The sequence below is a fragment of the Miscanthus floridulus genome, chromosome 7, assembly GCF_019320115.1.
Source record: "Miscanthus floridulus cultivar M001 chromosome 7, ASM1932011v1, whole genome shotgun sequence".
In the NCBI taxonomy this organism is placed as follows: Eukaryota; Viridiplantae; Streptophyta; class Magnoliopsida; order Poales; family Poaceae; genus Miscanthus; species Miscanthus floridulus.
The window spans coordinates 19,344,416-19,359,584 of record NC_089586.1 but is presented as its reverse complement, the minus strand read 5'-3'; the positions used below and the strand labels follow the sequence as shown (position 1 = coordinate 19,359,584).

The 15,169-nt window shown below is 43.2% G+C and overlaps 1 protein-coding gene across 2 annotated transcripts; it reads left to right on the top strand.

Moving 5' to 3' along the window:
- Positions 1 to 3,580: 3,580 nt before the first annotated feature.
- On the top strand, positions 3,581 to 13,849 carry LOC136466670 (COP1-interactive protein 1-like). Of its 2 annotated transcripts, none has more exons than XM_066465141.1 (9): positions 3,581 to 3,940; positions 4,033 to 4,215; positions 4,334 to 10,186; positions 10,659 to 11,463; positions 11,585 to 12,273; positions 12,368 to 12,497; positions 12,584 to 12,665; positions 12,756 to 12,870; positions 13,435 to 13,849. In XM_066465141.1, the coding sequence occupies exons 1-8, from the start codon at positions 3,869 to 3,871 to the stop codon at positions 12,853 to 12,855; spliced, it is 7,914 nt and encodes a 2,637-aa protein (XP_066321238.1). In that variant the 5' UTR covers positions 3,581 to 3,868; the 3' UTR covers positions 12,856 to 12,870; positions 13,435 to 13,849. The 2 variants fall into 2 exon arrangements, with proteins under 2 accessions (XP_066321238.1, XP_066321237.1); XM_066465140.1 differs by having other exon boundaries at positions 13,297 to 13,849.
- Positions 13,850 to 15,169: the final 1,320 nt, after the last annotated feature.

The following is a 15,169-nucleotide window of genomic DNA, read 5'->3' as shown; positions in this document are numbered from 1 at the left end:
GCTTGGTGGTGATTGGGAGCTTGGTGATCATCCGGCGGAGCTTGTGGGTGACCCAACTCAAGTTGTGAGCGGTTGTGGGTGATTCACCGCGACGGAGTATCGAAGAATCAACCCATAGAGAGCACTTGATCCTTGCGCGGATCAAGGGGGAGCTACACCCTTGCGCGGGTGCTCCAACGAGGACTAGTGAGGAGTGGCGACTCTCCGATACCTCGGCAAAACATCGCCGCGTTCCTCTCTCTCTATTTACTTTGAGCATTTACTTTGAGCAATTCAATACTTGTTTTTACATTCATAGAATTGCCATGCTAGAGTAAGTTTGGAACATAGGTTGCAAGTCTTTTGTGCGTTAGATTAATATAAACATTTTTCTAGGCACAAGGGGTTAATTGGGCTAACCGTAGGATTTAATTATTGCAAGAAAATTTATAATTAGCCCAATTCACCCCCCTCTTGGGCATCTTGATCCTTTCAACCACCTCTCCCACTACATCACAAGCCTACGAAACAATCAACCGAGGATGACTTGTCAGCGTCCATGAACCCTAACCCTAAACCCTAATGGACACGGGACCTGGGTGCAAAGGGGGAGTAAGGCCACATACCTTCAATGCGCTCACCAGGGGTCTCGCTCACCAGATGCGGTCATCGTGGCGCAGGGACGGCGGGAGGGGAGCAGGAGGCGGCAGCAGCGCGGGGGAAGAACGCGTCGACGGTGGCGGGTGGGATGGGGACGATATGAGCGAGGGACGAAATGAGCGGGTGGGATGCGGCGTAACGAAGAAAATGGGCATGGGGCAGCGATGACATTTTACCCACACCTGATGACTGGGCGCCAACGTGTCGGGTTGCCGTGGCTTGCCACATGCACAAATATGGTAAATTAGAAACTCAAACTTCTCTCATGTGCTAAAGTTGTAAGTGTCATTATAAGAGTGATAATTGGATAAGCGCCAATCTTAATAATGGTAAAAATGTAAAAGCCCCGAGCACAGACGCAACGCAACGGTTTTCGCGTCTCCCTTGCGTAGTTGTAGGCCCGTCGCCGTCTACTCTTCACTGTTCTGCTCCTGACCTCCTGTTCTCTCCCTAGAGTACAGAACACGCACGCAAAAACTGGTAACTCTCTGATGGTTCTCTCTGGTGCTCCCTCACGTTAAAATTATTGCTTTCCCATAAGTTAAATCTTTTATTAAAATTTGATCAACTTTGTTATATAGAAAGATATCAATATTTATTATATTAAATAAGTATAATTAGATTAATTATATACTATAATTTTTATAGTATGTTAATAGTTAGGTCATGTTCGGAACATGGGGATCTTCTTCTGTTTCTACGTTTTCCAATAAAATTAAACTGACTTCTATGAAATTCTTGTGCGAATCTTATAAAATTGTTGTGTTCCAAACACGTTCTTAAAGTTTTAAATATTAATAATGTTTTCTATAAATTTAGCTAAAATTAAGTAACTTTAATTCAATTTGAATCTAGAATTATACTAACCCTGAATGCACAGAAGAATCTGCTAAACCTAATTTTTCCATCCTTAGGATCAGTGACAGTGGCTATCTCTACAACACTTTCAGGTGATCTCAGCTCTATCTCAACCTTAAACCTAAACAAATAATCGAAAGAATTATTTCGTTTACCAAATGACTTATCTGATGGTCTCTGTCTCCCATTGTACACTGTCTAGTAGGGGATGTCAATCTTGTACTTATAATTCAGTTCTTCTTTGAGTTCTTTAGCCCTCATTTGTGGGTTCCTTCTGAGGTAGGGGATTGCTCTCTAAGCCACCCAAGCTATAGATGTCATCCTGTTGACAACCCTTTGTGTAGATGCATAGTTATGGACCCTTGATTGATTTGAATCTGCATAATAAAAATAAAAGGACATATGAGGATAACAAAAAAGCAACATTCAACAAACACAGAAAAAGATGTTATTCAACAATCAAAAAAATTATACCTTGACACTGCCATCATGTTGGATTCTAGCTCTAAGAATCTATGGGCAGCCTAGAGCAGCACAATTAGCCCTGAACCTTTCTTTGTCTGAATGCTCAGTATTATACTCAAACTCCTTAATTATAGCATACTGCCTAACAGCTAGCCTAAACTCAGCCATGCTGGGATAGCATATGCCAACACTCATATCAGGATTGTCCCTGTCCCATTCATGTATTGGTTCTACATCAACTATATCATCAACATTAACAGCTGCGTCATTCATATCTGCCTGCATCTCTGCTGACATAGCTGGAATGGACACCTCATCTCTAGATCCTTCTGCTGTTGTCTCTGACTCCATGAACCCCATTGCCTCATAAACCTTGTCCTCATCGGCAACCTCTTTTGCTAAACCATCATCATCAGGCTGCCCTATTATTGTTAGAGTAGTCCAGTCAACTGCTATAGGCAAATCAGTAGGTGTTTCTGCTGGGAAACTACAGGTATCACCACAACCTTCAGCATCATCATGCACAGCACGTGAGCCACCTGTTGGCCCACTTGTGACACCAGAGACACATCTAACTTTAGAAGCACCAGAGCTGACATTTGCATTAGAACCATCCTTCCTCACAACATCCACTACAATAATAGCTAATCTCTCATCCCATCTGTCCTTAATCATCTATTGGAAATGCTCATCCCTTCTAATCTTCCACTCAGACCCAATATCTTGGTCAACAACCCACACTGCAAGTGTTTGAGTTGGCCCCCAGATTATCTTTGTGGCTAAATCCTCCTGGAATTGAGCCATAGAATACCGACAGTTTCTATCCAACCATAAGTCATGCTGTTGCTCTGCCATTTCAACTAGCCCATACTCACCATCAGCCACGAATTTAACAACCTTAACGACTAGTCTAAACGCATCGCTAGGATCGATCCTGGCATCATGGTAAACAATGAAAGAAATGAGGAGTTAGACGGTACCTAACTCCTCCAATTCTGCCGACACTGCTAGGTTGATTAAGCACTTACCAAGGAGGGCAATCACTACGCTAGCCATTGTGACACGGGTTGACACCACCTCTCCCACTACATCACAAGCCTACGAAACAATCAACCGAGGATGACTTGTCAGCGTCCATGGACCCTAACCCTAAACCCTAATGGATACGGGGCCTGGGTGCAAAGGGGGAGTAAGGCCATATACCTTCAATGCGCTCACCAGATGCGGTCACCGTGGCGCAGGGACGGCGGGAGGGGAGCAGGAGGCGGCGGCGGCGTGGGGGAAGAACGCGTCGGCGACGGCGGGTGGGATGGGGACGATATGAGCGAGGGACGAAATGAGCGGGTGGGATGCGGCGTAATGAAGAAAATGGGCAGGGAGCGGCGATGACATTTTACCCGCGCCTGCTGACTGGGCGCCAGCGTGTCGGGCTGCTATGGCTTGCCACATGCGCAAATGTGGTAAATTAAAAATTCAAACTTCTCTCCTATGCTAAAGTTGTAAGTGCTATTTAAAAATAATAATTGAATGAACGTCAATTTTAATAATGATAAGAATGTAAAAGCCCCTCCGCGCTCCGGTGTCGAACCGACACGGCCACCAACCCGACCGGGCGCAGGCGCAGGCCCAAACCCACGGTAACGTGGAACACGAATCTCTCTCTCGGTCTCTCCTGTCAATTCCTCGCTCCCCTTCCTCCTCGTCCCTCCCAAATCCCCAAACCCGAGCGCGCGACTCCCTCCCGCGGTCCCGCCTCCCAGATCTTCCAGATTGGCGCCAACCCGCCCCGATTCGGGCAATCCGCCGGCCCGCGCCCTAGTAGCAGGTCTCCGCGGGCGGGATTGGTTGATGCCTCCCCGCCTCGCGTGACCGCTGCCCGGGGGCTGGCTGGACTGGAGATCTCCGCATGGATCACAGGGGCGGCGGCGGCGGTGGCAACACAAATCGCACCGATCTCCTCGCTGCCGGGCGGAAGAAGGTACCGAGTCCCTCCCGAGTCCCGCGAATTTCTACTCGTTGTTTTTTTTCCCGGGGAGTTCTGATCGAGCGTTACGTTTACCTTGCGTGCAGCTGCAGCAGTTCCGGAAGAAGAAGGAGAAGCGGGGTCCCGGCAAGAAGGGCGACGCCGACGCCGACGCGGAGGCCGAGGAAGGGGCGCCCAAGGCGGTGGAGTCTGTGCCCGAGCCCAAATCGCCTGTTGGGTTGAAGCTCCTCGCCGGGGAGGGCAGCGGCGGCGGGAGCACTCCATCTGAGGTGAGGCTCGAGCACTTCAGTGTGAGGGTGTGGGTTTTGAGTGGGTTGCTGCTCCTGCTGCTGTTCCTAGCTGTTGTTGCTGGGTGTGTAATGCCCGTCTGTCAATGACTCGATGCAGGAAGTGGAGAGGTTCCAGGCAGAGCAGTGCAATGGCGAGGGGCCTGGGACCGTGGAGTCCAGCTCTGCGGAGAGTGCCGATGCTGTGCAAGAAAAGGAGACAGTGCAAGAGCAGGAGACGGGTGATGGCTCTGATGCGCATGATGTCGGTACTAGTGAGCAGGGGATTTCGGAGCAGCGTGAAAGCCGGACAGCTGATGGTGAGGATACAGCTGATGGCGAGGACCTACCAGTTCAGGCCACCGGTGGAGACGGCATTGGTGATGATCTTGTAGGAGGAGCTCAGCTGGGTGATGTGGATAACATCGAGCTGAATGCTTCTTCTCAAGGTAATGGAGCAGACGGTGATTGCAATCAACTTGAGGAACACCAGCAGGTGGAAATGGATGCTGTTGACAGGACAACAAGCTCCAATTTCGAAGAAGTTGCCAAGGCGCCAATTCATTCTCAAGACATTGGAGCTGATAATATCCACGATGAAGGGGCTCAGGAGATGGTGATGGATGTTCCCGGGAGGCCATTGGATGGAGACGTTGAGCCCACAGCTTCTGCTGAACTAGATGCCGAGACTGCACTTGAAGAACAGTCGACTGTTGCAGCTTCGAATGAGATTCCTGAGAGTACTGCGAGTAGAGGCACTGAGGACGAAACTGATGGAGTAGCCAATGAGGCTGTCCTAGAAGATCCAAGCACGACACATGTAAGTGATGAAGCTGTCACTACAGATGATTTGAGTGTACAGGCCAAGCCAACAGCAGCAGTGGATATGCCACTTTGTGAGCAGAAGGGGGATCCAGCTTTATCTAGAAGTGTGGTATTGCAAGGCATCATGCCAGTTCATTTTGAGGATATACAAAGGCATCTGTTCTCTGCAACTCTATCGAGAGATTTTCTCCAGTTGCAGCTAGATGAAGCTGTTGGCCTTTATTCAGATTTTACACAACAGTCTTCTGATGAGACAACCAAGCTCCAGGCACTACTAAAAGAAACTGAAGAAAGCAAGCTAGCAGTTGACAAAGAGCTTCATCAATGTAGACATGAGCTCTCCAAGGTGAACACAGAAAAGGGACAACTTGAACTGACCATGGCTTCCTTGAAAAAAGAAATCAGCACTAGCAATGCAAGGTGCACATATTTGGAGAGTGAGCTACATTCCTCCAAGGAGAGCACAGAACAAATCCACAGTGAATTAGCTAACAGCAGATTGTTACTGGAAGCTCTGCAAAAGGAGAACCTGGAGCTTATTGCAAGCCTTGCTTTTGAGAAAGAAGCCAAAAAAGAAGTTGAAGAGCACTGGGACCATCTATCTTCTGATAACAGGAAGCTTTTATCGGAGTTGTCAGGTCTTGAGCTTAGCTTAGCTTCTGTGAAAGAGGAAATGGATGCTAGCAGTAGCAGATGTAAAGTTTTGGAGTGTGAGCTGCGTTCCTCCAATGAGAATTTGAATCATACTTTGACAGAGTTGGCAAATTGCCAGGCTTTATTGGAAACATTACAGAAAGATAATTTGGAACTATCAGCGAATTTTGCCTCCGAAAGAGAAGCAAAAATTAAACTCCAAGAAGACAATTTGTATCTATGTAATGAAAAGGGCAGGCTTTCTTCAGATTTATCTGAACTAAATGACAAGTTGGAACTTTCGTATGCCAAACATAAGCAGCTTGAGTCACATGTCAAATATACGGAAACATACTTCGGACAACTCACTGAGCAGCTAATTGAGGAAAATCTGTACATAAGTAGCAGCATCGATATTTACCAATCTACAATCAAAGACTTAGACACTAAGTACAATGTGGTGCTGGGATTCCAGAATGTTATGCATCAACAACTTCATTTGGACTCGTCTGAAGTCACTACTGAGAATGCTGAAAGAGCCATTACGAGCCCTAATAATCAGTGTTCGCTTAATCTGGCCGATGCGAATGACTCATGTAACTCAATTGCTTTGCAGTCGCTGAAGGGCCATCTAGAGGTGGCAAAAGGTGATTTGCATGCCCTTGAAAAGTTGCTAGATAGAATCTCCTCTAGGTCTGATGGACGGGTTCTGGTATCAAAACTCATTAAATCCTTTGAGTCAAAAGGAAGTGACGATGATACTGGACCGTCTGAGGGGGAGCATGATAATTTACAAAAGTCATCTCGGGAGATGCTATGGCGCCTAGGGGAAAAATTTATGGTGATGGGCTCAGATATTACGAAAGCTGAAGAATATGTGGCTGAACTGTGCAACAGAATTGAACTTTACGTCAAGTCTACTGTGCAACATGATATAGATAGACAACAGACTGTTGTTCTTGAGGCCAAAATGGATGAACTTGCTGGCAAGCTGAGCAACTACAAGGATGCAATTGATAATCTGCACAATCAGGTCGCTACTGTGCAGCAGGATGCAAACAGTAATGCTGAAAAGCTCATTGATCAAGCAGAACTGTTGCAGAAGGATGCGGCAGAAAGGATTTCCATTCTTGAGAAGGAGAGAATGTCTTTATCTGATTTACTCAGTGAAGTAACAAATAAGCTCACCTCTTTGGGAGGTGCTGTATTTCCTAATGATTCCAGTGAAAGTGAAGGTCTCAACTTCCGCACTTTGAGCTGTGTGGACCTTGTTGCTAGATCATTCCAAAGTCTTCAGGAGAAATTAGAGGCTGCTCAAATTGATAATGCTCAGCTCAATACTTCTCTGGTGGAGCTCAGGAAAGCAAACAGTGTTGCACAAGAGAGGAGTGAACAAGCAGATGGAATTGTCAAGAAACTGTATGATTCCCTGCAGGAACTTCTATGTGATTCACTTAGAAGTACAGATGAATTTGGGGCAGGATATAGTGTTGATGAACCAATTGAAAGTCAATATGAAAGACTCATCGAGCATTTAAAGAATTTGTTGCATGACCACCAATCTGTGCTGTCAACTAATGCTGGCCTTGAGTCGAGGCTGTTGAGTAAATGTGAAGAAGTCGAGGAGCTCAACATGAGATGCAGTTCTCTAACGAAAAATTTGAATGAAGTTTGCATTCTGAATGAGGAGCTCAAGTCAGCTTCTTCAAGTAAAAATGCCACACAAGATGAACTCCACAGTAGATGCCTTGCTGTAGCAGAGAAGTTGGCTTCACGCTCAGCAAATCATTCCTCAGCAGTTCAATTGATATATGATATTGGTGAAGGGTCTAGCAAGGAAGATCATATTCTTACCACCCTTCTCCCATGCATTGAGGACGGTGTGGCTTCATGCATCGAGAAATTTGAAAATGCAGCTGAAGAAATTCGTTTATCAAAGATATGCTTGCAAGAGATCAGCATGTTTGACCAGATTTCATCTGAAAAGTGGTCTTACCCCTTGCCCACATTGATTAAAGAGGAAATTTTACCAAAGTTGTGTGATTTGCAAGACAGATTCGATCAGCTCAATGCACTAAACATTCAGCTGGAAACTGAAGTTCCAGTCTTGAAGGATGGCATGAAAAAGCTGGATGAAGCTCTTGGAGCTTCGCGTACTGGGCTTCAGAAAAAGGTTTCTGAAGTTGAACAGTTAGATCAGAAACATTCATCTGTCAAGGAAAAACTTAGTATTGCTGTTGCAAAAGGTAAAGGTTTGATAGTGCAGCGTGACAGCCTTAAGCAGTCTCTGCTGGAGAAGTCTGGTGAGATCAATAAACTCACACAAGAACTGCAGTTAAAGGAAACATTGCTGAAAGAGTTGGAAGCCAAGCTCAAATCCTATACAGAAGCAGATCGAATTGAAGCCTTGGAATCGGAGCTCTCATACATAAGGAATTCAGCTACAGCTCTAAGGGATTCATTTCTTCTAAAAGACTCTGTTCTTCAGAGAATTGAAGAAGTCTTAGAAGACCTAGACTTGCCAGAGCAATTTCATTCTCGAGATATAGTTGAAAAAATAGAACTGCTGTCAAAGATGGCCATTGGCACTTCTTTTACTCTACCTGATAGCGACAAGAGATCCTCTGTTGATGGGCATTCTGAGTCTGGTGTGGCTATGGATGTCATAAATGATGAGCAGAACTCAAATTCAAATACAGTATCTGATGAAGTAAAGAGCAAATATGAGGAACTGAATAGGAGATTCTATGAGCTGGCTGAACACAACAATATGCTGGAACAATCTCTAGTGGAGAGGAACAGTCTTATACAGAAATGGGAAGAAGTCCTTGGCCAAATTAACATGCCCCCACAGTTCAGGATGTTGGAAGCAGAAGATAAGTTAGCATGGTTAGGAAACAGACTCTTGGAGGTGGAACAGGAGAGGGATTCATTACAGTTGAAGATTGAGCATCTTGAGGATTCCTCAGAAATGCTTATTGCTGATCTAGAAGAGTCACATAAAAGGATATCTGAACTCAGTGCAGAGGTTGTTGCTATAAAGGCCGAGAAGGATTTCTTTTCACAAAGCCTAGAGAAACTGAGATTTGAGTTCCTTGGGCTCTCTGAGAAAGCTGTTCAAGATGAGTTTGTTAGAGATAAATTGCGAAAGGATCTATCTGAACTGCGGGATAAGTTAGCTGAAAAAACCGAGGAGAGCAGGCACTATCATGAAATGGACACCGAGATCCAGAAACTGCTGAATTTGGTGCAAAACACATTGCAGGATGGCAGTAACTCTGAAATTTCATCGGGAGGCGTTTCTGCTGTGTTGTGCTTGGGCAAAATGCTGAGGAAACTCTTAGATGACTATGGTACTCTTTTGTCCAAGTCCACTGAAGGCAATTCTGCTGAGAGAGAGATTCAGTTGGAGGATATCAAGCCATATAACGATGCCTCTAAATCGGACACTAGTGCATACGAGAAAGAGATGGAACTAAATTCTTTAAATAACGAGTTAGACCATGTTCGCAAGAATCTGGCCTTAGTGGAGCAGGAGCGTGGTGAAGCTGTGGAGAAGGCACAATCACTAATGCTGGAAATTGAGACCTTACATGCTCAAATAAGTAAATTGCAGGAAAGTGATGCTGAGCAGATGCAAAAGTATCAGTCACTTGTTCTTGAACTAGAATGCGTGGGTAAGCAACGGGACAATCTGAAGGAGCAGTTAAATCAGGAGGAGCAAAAGTGTGCCTCATTGAGGGAGAAACTAAATGTTGCTGTCAGAAAAGGGAAGGGCTTAGTGCAACACAGAGACAGCCTGAAGCAAACAATGGAAGAGATGAATGCCGTGATAGAGAAACTTAAAAGTGAAAGAAAACAGCACATAGAATCACTTGAGACCGAGAAATCATCTTTAATGGATCGATTGGCTGAGAATGAGAAGAGCTTGCATGAAACAAACCAGTACTTGAGTGGACTATTAAATGCTTTAAATAAAGTGGATGTTGCTCGGGAATTTGATATGGATCCAATCACCAAGGTTGAAAAGATGGCAAAATTTTGCCTCGACCTACAGTCAACAGTGGTTTCATCACAAAATGAAGTGAAGAAATCGAAACGAGCAACAGAGCTGCTTCTTGCTGAGTTAAATGAAGCTCATGAAAGGGCTGACAACCTGCAGGAGGAATTGGTCAAGGCAGAAGCTGCATTTGCTGAATCTTCTAAACAATACAGTGTTACAGAATTTGCAAGAGCTGATGCTGTTCGTCAGCTTGAGCATATTATGCATGCACAGTCACAAACCCGGAGGAGGCAAGCAGATCATTTGCTGGAGTTGAACTCCACCAGCAGTCAACTAAGAGAAGTCTGCTTTGAACTTTCACACCGTCTTGTTAATACATTCAGTAAGGATGTGGACCTTATCTGCTATATGGAGAACTTCATGAGGTCTTCTGGTAAATGGATGGATGGCACAAATATGATGGACGTACCGATTGCCTCTAAACATGTTTTGTCCAACCGCATAAACAACAAGGTATATTATGCTATAAGTACATTTTTTTAGTGTTTTGCTTCATTTTGAAATACTCACAACTTCTATGGTTTAGCAAGTTTTATACCATTTTGAAGGTTAACTTGTATCCATGTATCACCACACGTATATTCAAGACATGTAATACTGCTCATTAACTTGCATTATTTGCAAAGCTAGATAAACTCCAACCTATTTTTCTTTATTAAATGAGATTTTTAGTCTTTAAAAGTCATGTTTATATATAGAATACAACCTTATCTTTATATTTTCTTGGTACCTTTTTGGTTCACCATGGAAGTCATCAATGTTTTCCTTGGAATATGTAATTTCCATCCATAGTAAAATGGAAACTTAATGACCTTGCTTTTTCCTGTGGTGAAACAGTACACACAGATGTTGTTAAATGAAATTCACAGACTGTTGCTTTTTGATTTGTAGCAAGTCCTAACCACTTTCTAATTGCTCTTTACAGAAGGCTCACATTCCAAATGCTCCTTTGGAAATTAAGATGGACAATACGGATGAAAGTCAGTTTTTGCATCATCTTGCTATTGCATGTCATGCTTTATCAGATTGTGTAAAGGACTGTAATGATCTCAAAAGAAACATTGATGAGCATGGCTTTTCAGTTGAACAGAAAGCAACCGAGCTATTTGATGTTATGTCCACCTTGCAGAACAGGTTCACTTCTCAGCATAATGAGTTGGAATCTTTGAGAGCAAAATTTGTTGAACTACAGTCAGAGATGAAAGAAAGAGCTGAGGAGATTGTATCTGCACGCAGGAATATGAGCTTGCTATATGAAGCATGCACTAGTTCAGTTGCGGAGATTGAAGGAATGAGTGATATATACCCTAGTAACCTCAGCTATGCTGTTGAGCAGTCTGCAGATGAACGCATAAAATCAATAGTTGAACAGTTAGTTATGGCTGTAAAAACTTCTCGGAACAGTAATGAATGCAGCACAAAGGAACTGAAGGCTACTGTTCTTGAGTTGCAGCAGGAGCTTCAAGCTAAAGATATCCAAATTAGTACAATCAGTTCTGAGCTATCATATCAGTTAAGGGCGGCTGAATCTTCTGCAAAACAGCTCTCAGTTGATCTTGAAGATGCAAGAATGGAGCTCCAAAATTTGGAGAAAGAAGTTGATGTGTTGCATAATCAAAAGAAGGATTTAGAAACTCAATTAAATGAACTTAAAAATATGGAATCAGTGGCAAGTGAGCAGCATGGAAGAATTGAGAAATTGACTGATGAACTAAGCAGAAAAGACCAAGGTGAGCTGTCAGAACATTTTGGTTCAATTACTTGTGTTTTGTTCACTGCTACACGATTTCATGTAATTAAAAAAAAAACTTTGTTCCTTTGGTTGTTCATACTTTTTGATGTGTTCTGCAGAAATTGAAGGTTTGGTGCAAGCACTCGATGAAGAAGAAAAAGAGCTTGAAATCTTGGAGAATAAAAGCCTTCAGTTGGAGCAAATGCTGCAGGAGAAAGAATTTGCCTTGAAGACCTCAGAAGTTTCTAGGACCAAAGCTCTGGCAAAACTTGCAACGACTGTTGACAAATTTGATGAGTTGCATAGCTTGTCTGAGAATCTTCTTGCAGAAGTGGAAAACCTTCAGTCACAATTGCAAGAAAGAGATTCTGAGATCTCTTTTCTGCGACAAGAAGTTACAAGAAGCACTAATGAACTGCTAACCACAGAAGAGAGTAACAAAAAGTACTCATCTCAGATAAACGATTTCATGAAATGGTTAGAAAGAGCACTGTTGCAGTTCGGGATGCACTCTGAGAACGCTAATGATTATGATTGCACTCAAGTTCCTGTCTATATGGATATGTTGAACAGAAAAATAGGATCTCTGATAGCTGAATCAGATGATTTAAGGGTTACAGTCCAAAGCAAAGATTCATTACTACAGGTTGAGAGGACCAAAATGGAGGAGTTGATGCATAAATCAGGTGCTCTAGAAGCCTCATTGAGCCAAAAGGATTCCCAGATAGGGTTACTTCGCCGGGACAGGGTATCCAATCAGCAGAGCAGATCTATAAACTTGCCTGGCACTTCAGAGATTGAGCAAATGGTAAGTATGTTTTATTTTGTGGATAAAAAGTACCTGATTAATATGTATTGAAGTAGTTTATTTATGCTTACCTGCATATTCAATTTGGGTGCAGAATGAAAAAGTAAGCCCAGCTGCAGTTGTCACTCAGATTCGAGGTGCGCGAAAAGTCAACAATGACCAAGTTGCTATTGATGTAGAGATGGAGAAGGACAAGCCTTTTGATGATGAAGATGATGACAAAGGTAAGCATATGTCCTGCATCCTACTCCTAAATACAGTTTTTCACTTTTAGTTTTCTTCTCTGATTGATTTTACATTGGTATTGCAGCCCATGGTTTCAAGTCATTGACTATGTCACGCTTTGTTCCTAAATTCACTCGACCGGTATCAGACAGAATTGATGGGATGTGGTAACTGCAATCTAACTTGTTACTTTACTGATTGGTGATTGGTGATGTTTTGGTGGGGTCACTAATTTTCTTTTTTATTTTATTAAACAGGGTCTCAGGTGATAGATTGCTCATGAGGCAACCAACCTTAAGACTTGGCGTCTTGATATATTGGATTGCACTGCATGCGTTGCTTGCTAGTTTTATTTGAACTCTATGTGTAAAGGTGAGTGATGGTTTTACTAAGCACCAATTTAACTTTCTACTGTTTGGCTCTGCTGTCTGTGGCAAACTGTGTTGTGCATGTTGAAACATGACACAGTCTTGCACTCTTGTTTCATCTACAATAGTTGCTGCATAGCATATGCACCTGATGATAATTGATAAGCATCTACAATGGACTGGTTTGCTGAGCATTTATCACTGTAGCATTGGTTTGATGGGAATCAATGATTTAGGAAATGAAAAGCTAATGAAACTAGCACAAGAAGTAATTGTCTCAAATTAATAATTGTGCCAGTAAAATGAGTACCAGTGATCTAGGAAGCATCTTGATAAATGTGTACTGTTGACTGTCTATCATGTTTTATCTTCATGAAAATTGAGTTTTTAGTTTTGGTCATGTTAATTGACTTCTCTTAATGTTATGCAGCTGTAGTGATGTCCTTGGCAAGTGACTGTACAGTACTATGTGTCTATGTCCATAGCAAGTTATCTAAGCAAAAGCAGTTTGCACTAATACCGTGATTCCTTTTGAAAATGTTACCGAATACTTGAGCCGTATTGGCAGCTGCGAGACATCTTCAGGATGCATTTTCACCCATCTTCCTGGTGCTGTGATCCCGTCTAGCTTAGTTTGGGTCCAATGACATGCAATGGATGGAAGAGAACTGAAGGAAGCAGCAGCGAAGAACCCCTGTACATACATTTTTGTTTGCTCTATTCTTTGCTTTTAGAAAGATGGAGGGCATTCTACATGCTAGCATCTACTTACTACACTATATGATACAGGATTATACAGGAAAGTGACATGTAGTTTTGGAAGTTAGGGTTTTGGGATGGTAACAGGTTATCCCCTCCCTTGAGTTGGCCCCCTTCTCTTATATTTTCTCAACCCTTTTCGTTTACATGTACAACACAGTGATTATTTCATTTATTATTATCCATACTGTGCAATGGGGGAGCTTGCACATTATTTCCTTCAAGTGAAGCCTGCGCTGAAAGTTGATGTCAGATTTGGTTTTGGGACTGCGCTGGAAAGTTACCATAAGAGCCCTGGCGTATGCTGTGAGCTTGAGCGGTTATTTTGCTACTGTTGCCGCCAAAAATCAAATGACGAATCATTCCATGACTTACTGATTTGATTTGTACTACTTTGACAACATATTTCGACAACATCACTTTTGACGAGCAAACTTGACCAGCGGAGTTTTCAGTGTTTATAAACTACCCCACGTTGTTCGGATGCATGTGTATCCACCTTAATCCACGTGTCTTGGGGAGTGTTCGGCTGCGATTAAAAAAAATATTGTTTATACTAAAATGTTGTGAGAGAAAAAACACTGCTTTGGTTGAAAAAATAAGTCGAACAAGCTGACTTCTTTCCTAGCCGAACACTCTCTTGGAGTGAAGTGAATATAATTTGGTTTAAATTCACTTCAATCCACCTCAACCCACGTGGATTGAGATGAATAAATACGCATCTAAACAAGACTTAATAAATGTCATTCTAGGTTTGGTTAATCAAACTTTCTTAAATTTAATTAGGTTTATTTATAAAAAAAATCAATATTTGTATCTTAAATACGTAAATTTTTAGAATATATTTTGTGATTCTAATAATACTTATTACGTCCCGTAAATATTTTTATATTTTTGTTAAATTTGAGGTTTATGGACTCGAAAAACAAGTTTTTAAAGTTGAGAATGATTTGCCCCCATTCCTTATCCTGGTCATTTTTTTTAAAAAAAACACCCCTCGATATTGCGGACAAAATTCTTTATCGGGGTGCAGGTGGGGCCACTTTATCGCGCTAGCCCTGTGCCATGACGCATGTAGCCAGTACTAGCTGTTGGATCTCGATGAGATGTAAAATGGATGTGTTAGCACCCAAGGTGCCGAAGCTAAGCAGAACAGATTCAGGAATAAGCTACTAGGAATGATTAAAACTGAATTCAAGTTTTACATCTTCTGTCCATGTCCTTTCTCTCCCAATCCTCTTGCTACTTATACATTGTTTCCTAGTTAACCCAGGATGGGCCAGTCACTAGAGAGCTGGGCTTCCTGATTCTCTTGGGCCTGATTGGAAGTGGGCCGGTTGGCAAGCTGGGAGTGGCATCTTCTTGTTCAGGTGCCGCCGGGCCCGAGCTGCTGACAGTCCCCGGGTCTGCAGAGCCGGCATGTCCCCAGGCCGGCGCACGCGGAAACTGCTGTCGCAAGGTGACAAGCGGCTCCCAGGTAGCCAACTCTAGTGGAGTGTGGGACCACTATATGAGACCTTGCTCCATTGGATGATCTCCCGAAG